The following is a 7078-nucleotide window of genomic DNA, read 5'->3' as shown; positions in this document are numbered from 1 at the left end:
TATATACTTTCGGTAATAATCCGAGATATGTATATGTATAAACTTTCCTAATGAATACAATATATATAATTGTTTTCGTGCTGAAAAAGATTTTTGAACTTGAAAAAAATAATTCCTATGAATATGTTGCATTTAGATTTGCTTATAAAAAATGTGGATGAATTTACCAAAAAATAAAAATCCCAACATTACAAACATAAAATTTTACCTTAAAATTATAAAAAGATATTGTGAGTAATTATAGCGAGAAAAATGATGAGTATAATAGCTACCACGGCAGCGCATCATGTATCGTGGGTCGAACCTCGGTGGGAAGGCAAATAACACCCAGAGCGATAGGTGAGAAGGCAAATAACACCCAAATCGAAACCATGTATCGTGGGTCGAACCCAATGGAGAGGCAAATAACGCCAGTTCGAAGCGTTTCAAGAAGGGTTTGACTGACTTGTAATGAATTTAATATATTAAATTTAATTAGTGTAATTAAAAGAAAATGGACTTAGCGTGAAAATTAGAAATGGTCATTAGATTATCAATTCTCAACAATTTGATAATGTTGTGGGTTGTTCATGACAAAATGAGATTTTATCTTAATTGTTTTTATAGTTATGTGAAGTGTATATAATTATTTTAATTAAAAATGGTGGACAGGGTTTCCGGTTTCCAGTCATTTATAACTTTGGATACTTCGCTCATTATTATATATTTTATTATACCTAATTACTTTTCCTTGATTTGCATGCAGTATAAATTTTAATATTATATATATTTATAATTGTAATATTGAATGATTAGTTTAATAATGTTTCTCAATTAGAAGGAAAATAAAAAAATTCACAACGAAGCAACTCAAAGATCCAACGGTCTGAAGGATTAGGTGGTCAACGGTTCCGTCGGTGGTCCCAGCTAAGTACGGCACGTGTGTACGGGCATTCTGAGCAGGACGGCCGCACTTTAAACAACGATTCCATCTTGTAACTGAAAGCGAACGTTGGTGCCAAAACCAAAACGCCAGACTTCGAATGTGTCAGACAACCAAAACGCCAGATTTCGAATTTTGATAGAATTTTCCAGGAATTTTAAGAGTTTTAAGATTTTGGCGGTCTGTTTTTTTATGGTGTTGAATTTGTTTTTATCGTTAATTAATTTATTTTTATTTTAAAAAAAATGGTTAGATTCTAGGATTTGTTAGCCAAAATAAATTGTGGTCATTGTCCATGTTAGTTTATATTCATTACAATTGTCAAGTTTCAAGATTTTGGGTGCCCCAGGTTTTTGATGGCGCTGAATCTATTTCCAAGATCAAAACCAGGATTCAATCATTCTCACTGTTAATCTTTAACAAATTTGCTAGCCCAAATAAATTGTGGTCATTGCCCATAGGTCATTTTACAGTGATTACAACCATCAGGGTTCAAGATTTTGGGTATCAAAACCAGGATTCAAACACTCGTACTCTCTTTGAGAGAAAAAAATGGCTAGATTCCAGTCATTTTCTGACCTAGGACAAATTTGCTAGCAAATATAAATTGTGGCCATTGCCCACATGTCATTTTACAGTGATTACAACTGTCAAGTTTGAAGATTTTGGGTGCCCTAGGTTTTTGATGGTGCTGAATCTATTTCCACCATCAAAACCAGGATTCAAGCACTCTTACTGTCAAGTTTTTTGAAAAAAAAAATCACTAGATTCCAAAGACTTTCTGACTGGGATCAAATTTGATAGCCAAAATAAATGGTGGCCATTGCCCATATGTCATTTTACAGCGATTACAACTATCAAGTTTCAAGATTTTGGATGATCAGATTTTTTACTGTGCTAAAACTATTTCCACCATCAAAACCAAGATTCAATCACTCTTACTGTCAAATTTTTTGAAAAAAAAAAATCACTAAATTCTATTTTGTAACCCTAAACCAATTTGCTAGCCAAAATAGATTATGGTCATTGCCCCTACCCCATTTTACCACGACCAAAGCTATTTTGTGACCCTGAACAAATTTGCTAGCGAAAATAAATTGTGGCCATTGCCCATATGCCATTTTAGCACGACCAAATCATTCTGCTGCGAATTTTTTAAATGCGCTTTTGGTCCTGGATTTGCAGTGATGGTTAAGGTGGTAGAATTATTTTCACGGTACTTTCAGACCCACAATATAACTGCTCTGAGATTTGCTTCATAGATTCTGCAATTTATATTAATTTACTATAACTGAGTATGATGTATGAATATGCCTGTGAACATTTAAAATTTGCAGGACCAGCAATGCCCCGGTCAATGGGTTTTGTTTAATGGGATATATACACAAAATATATAAATATTTCCCATCGTCGCAATGGGCCAATACAGGCTGACAATCTACGCCTGCAATTGCCTGAACCCATGTGGAGCACTTTGTCTTCCAACGACAGAAGAATGAATCGTAAAGAGATGTGAATGCAGGCGTGATCAATTATTGCTCTTTGATGTCATGCGGCAGTTAAAACGTCTATTGTTTAGGCGTTTCCCATCGCTGAAGCAATTCGAACGGAAAGGCTCTGAAATTCTCACTTCATTTTCTTTTTTTTAATTATGTTGTGCACATCATTATATAGATGAAATTGCAACTGCTATCAAACATTAGCATTAATTTTTTTCATGCTATTTTATAAAATTTTGCTAATAACTATAATTTTACCATTTAATAACAGTTTTGATAATAATGATAACTATATTTTCGTAGTTTTGATAATAATGACAGTCATAACATGTCATAACTCAATTCAATGTTTTTATCATGCTAATGCATTCACATTATATTTTTTCCACTCCATAAACTTATAACTTCATAATGTATACTTCATAATGTATTTATGAGATATTAAAGAATATCTTTAATTTTATTAAATATTAATAAATAGTTTTCAAAAAATATTTGGTCCAGTCTTTTTAATGAATTTTTAATTCATAATTTTAATTTAATGAAAAGGTGAATGGTAGAAATTTAAGCTCCATGAAATATATTAGAATATTCATAATAGTAATTCAAAAATAAGTTAATATTTATCTTCAAATTAGTTATGCTCTTTTAAATAATTACGCGGTAAGGCGTTTCCCTCTGAAATCAACTCCCTTCATGTCCACTTGTCACCCTTAGATACCCTTAGATAATATGTTAGACGATTGGGAAATGCTGAACCGTTCGATCAAATGGCAGTGGAAGAGAATGCAAGAGCAGAAACCCAAGCAGCTCTTCAAAGCCCGCCTCCTGAGAGCGCTAGCTTTACGAAATGTGGAAGCGAGCAGAGCTCAGAGCAGCCACGGCCAATCTTGAAAAGCCCTGGGAAAAGTCCGCCAAAGCCCCTACTTTGTTCGCCGTTACGGCTGACAAGCATCTCCAAGCCTTGGCCGACAGGTTTCAGAAGCCTGGGGGAATCGATCTCTGGACCGAGAAAGATGAACTGGAAAGCCTCGCTTTCGATGGGAAGCTCTCCGTTCAGAGCGCGACGCTGTACAATAGGGTTAACAACATCGATGCCGACGATGCGAGGTCATCCCGCTCACAGTAGGTCGCAGGTCAGTGGATCGACTTCGGCCAGGCAAAGGTATAGTTCTTCATCCTCTAATAAACAGAAATCAGACAAATACTCCAAAGTGACAAGAAGAGCGAGAATGGCTTCTCTGAATTTTTTTACTTTACCAGATTATGGTCACAATGAAAATTTCCAATATCTTAGTGATAACTGTATAGATCTACATTTCAGAGTTCGAAGGGTTTAATTTTCCAAGTTTATGAACTGTTTTATGCTTTGGGCAATTCATACTTCATAACCATATACCATATGCAATTCACCCAATTTGAAGTACAGTTTCACGTGGGTTGTGCTTCAGCACAGCCTCAGAAGAAAATTGGTGGGCTTGGAAGGAACCATATGAATTAGATACTTGCAATGTCAGACCAGAAATCTAAGAGCCCATCTCATCAGACTGCTCAGACACCCAAGCTTGAGCCATTCAGCAGGGACAAGATTACTAAGGAAGTAAGGGAATCTCACCTGTTGAAGAAAGTAGAAAAGGCCATTATGGGTAAGTTGGTATCTTCTCAGTTTTGTATGTTCAATGAATGCATGCTTTAGATCAAACTATATTCTGAGGCCTTTACATTCAATGGGCTGCACTCAAAAAATTCCTCCTTGAAGAAAGCAGAAAATGTGATTACGGATTAGTTGGTATCTTCTGTCTCTTGAATGAATGAATGGGCTAGATAAAACTGTGTTCTGAGACCTATGCATTTCTGATATGATTGAACCACATGGTTCAGTTTACATCTATGGGAAATCAATGAATTTCTTTCAGAAACGATGTTCAGAACTTAAGAGACCAATATTTGGGATCTAAAATTCAAAATTTGATTGTAGGAAGATGTGGGTGGATTAACCTCTCAAGACCAACCTTTCTAAAAGAGGTATTTAAAATCTTAGGCTATTTATAATTTGTGGGGGAATTTACCTAGATTTTGCAACTATATGAATTACAGTGGCTAAGATAGTGTCTACGTTCTGCTGTTTAAAATCTTAGGCTATTTATAATTTGTGGGGGAATTTACCTAGATTTTGCAACTATATGAATTACAGTGGCTAAGATAGTGTCTACGTTCTGCTGTCTCTATATATCGCTATTGCGTACCTACTTCCTTGCCTTGAACTATGATTAAGACCTTTTAGGATTCCTTTTACTTTTAACTTCTCCTGTAAGATCTTCCAGGGCCAACCATATGAAGGGTTGGTCTTTCAGGATCTTTCCCTAAAGAGGGATAACGAAGTCTTTGTAAATGGGGTATATCATATGAAACGCGTATCTATCTTTTAATGACTTTTGAATGAAATTCCATTATATGGATATGCCACTGTAATAATATCTTCTAATATCACATAGATAACAATCATAACTTTGAGAGTTACTTCAATTGGTTTAACCATCCGACATAAATAGTAAATACAACTACACTAGAAAAAACGAACCATCCCACATAAATACAACTACAAACTAGAAAGAACCTACAGAATATGACACTGACATTGTTATTGATCCCAGTATCAAATAGAAATGAGGTGCTTTAATGCCCTAATGGGGAAGATGTCATTTCTTCATGTCTTTGTGTTCATAATGGTCCTATCCGTACAAAAACAAATAGGATATATATAAACCCTGGATCTATTAATTGTTGTTTAATTGCCTTTTGATCCCTGTATTCAGGTTTAAGTTAGATTTATGGTACTTGGAACATCTTAAATTGGTAAGTGAATGAGTACTTATTTCAAAATTAAGATTTGACACTGATATCTCTGTTGGACCTCACAACAAAAGAGCACAAGTTTTTATATAAGTTACGTTGAGCTGCTAGTGTAATGGTTTCTTTTCCAAATAAAGAGTTAAGATGGATTTATGCTGAATGGAACTTCGTTAGTAAATGGATACTTCTAAAATTCAAATTTGAGATTGATGAAGACCTATTGGACTACTTTGCCTAGGACTGAATTATTACTTCGAGATTGTGCAAATTTCTTGTACTTGAATCTTCTACAATTGCTGAGATGAGCATATTCTTGATTTCTTTTTATGGTTGATATATCCAAGTCCAGTTAAGGTAACTTAAATTTTCTCTGCAGAGCGATGTTCAACTCTAGAAGGCGAGGAATCATTCAGCTGCTGGGAGACATTTTTTGAATTTGAGAAGATGAAGGTTTGATTTTCATAAACATTGATATTTGTTCTGTTTAGCATGTAAGAGTAAGAGGCCAGATGTAAGAAGTGATTATTATATCAGAATAGTTGAAAAGCATTAAGGAACTACACGCTTTCCTAAATAGTTGGTGAACTTTCCCAATTTTTATAGTGATGCAAGAATTCTGATCAGCAAATGAAGAGCTTGTATCCACTTTTATATATTTTGCTCGGTTGAAAATTGCTGAAATATAGCACAGACGCAAAAAAGATCTGGAATGCTAGCCTTATGAGCTAGATACACATTCTAATGTGTTTAACGAGAATATAAAATGTAAAATTTGCAGGAGGAATCTGAGGAGCTGTGTAATGTTTCATCTTCAGAGGATGGAATCTCTGACTGTCAGCCCTTGGAACGAATGGAAAACTTAGTGAGACAATCAGGGGGCATCAAATCTCTCATTGGCAATGTAAGCACGATTGCAAAAATGCCAAAGCTGCAAAATGAGGCTCAGAGCAAAGAACAAATCCCAATGACTTCATCCAGTTCTCCAGTTAGTGATGCCAATTCACCAAAAGAACATCCTTTCATTCAACCAGATGAATTGCCAAAATCCCAGGAAGATCTGGATGAAGAGGAGAGGGAAAAGATGCCTGATTCACCCTATACAAAAATGCTGAGACGATTTTCGATATTTACCTCATCCAGAGAGTGAAACTATTTGTATGTTTTGAATTGTGTTCGAGTTTGTGACACTGGTCACCTCCAGCAGGTCATTTGTAAGATACAATAAGTAGGGCTCTACTTTCATTTCATTATGATCTCGGTCCACTCTGTTTCCTATATATTCCCAGTGTTCTTTGGGAGGAAGAAAACAGTTGACTGCAGTTTTCTAAGAGCCTTCACTATTTATGGCTAATGTAAATATTATATGTACAATACATTTTTCTAAATGTGATGTGTGCTCCACTAGGAATGGAGTAGAGCATATTGTGAGTAAATTATTTTGGTTTCATTGTTTGTTCATCACTGGATAATAAAAACCGAACACTCATGCCTCATATTTGAATTATGAGTATTCAGTATGTGAATTAGCCTTCCATGCTACCATATGATTGAAGTCACTCTTCTTAATCAATACTTTGTTTAATTGTTGGTTTCTGGGGGAATTCTTAATTTGGCAAATTAGATTTTGGTGTCCACAGACTGTCCTTAAATTAGTTTCCATTTCCATTTAGGGATTGTGGATTATGTCAATGGGAAATTTGCTTCTTCAAACTGAGGCCCCCCATCCGTTGATTGTTGTAGAAAATGTGGCTAAAATCAAGCTATCCTTGCTTCAATAAGAGGCCATAGGAATACCTTATTAGGT

At 35.2% G+C, this 7078-nt stretch overlaps 1 protein-coding gene across 1 annotated transcript; it reads left to right on the top strand.

Moving 5' to 3' along the window:
• The first annotated feature begins 3916 nt into the window (after positions 1-3916).
• Positions 3917-6582, top strand: LOC149212114 (CCG-binding protein 1-like). The gene is made up of 3 exons (XM_089390567.1): positions 3917-4067; positions 5651-5724; positions 6053-6582. The coding sequence occupies exons 1-3, from the start codon at positions 3932-3934 to the stop codon at positions 6419-6421; spliced, it is 579 nt and encodes a 192-aa protein (XP_089246693.1). The 5' UTR covers positions 3917-3931; the 3' UTR covers positions 6422-6582.
• The last annotated feature ends 496 nt before the right edge of the window (positions 6583-7078 follow it).

The sequence above is a fragment of the Pinus tabuliformis genome, chromosome 1_1 (assembly GCF_031772625.1).
Source record: "Pinus tabuliformis cultivar Carrire ecotype Pingquan chromosome 1_1, CPIR1, whole genome shotgun sequence".
Classification (NCBI taxonomy): domain Eukaryota; kingdom Viridiplantae; phylum Streptophyta; class Pinopsida; order Pinales; family Pinaceae; genus Pinus; species Pinus tabuliformis.
This window is presented reverse-complemented; position numbering and strand designations above follow the sequence as displayed.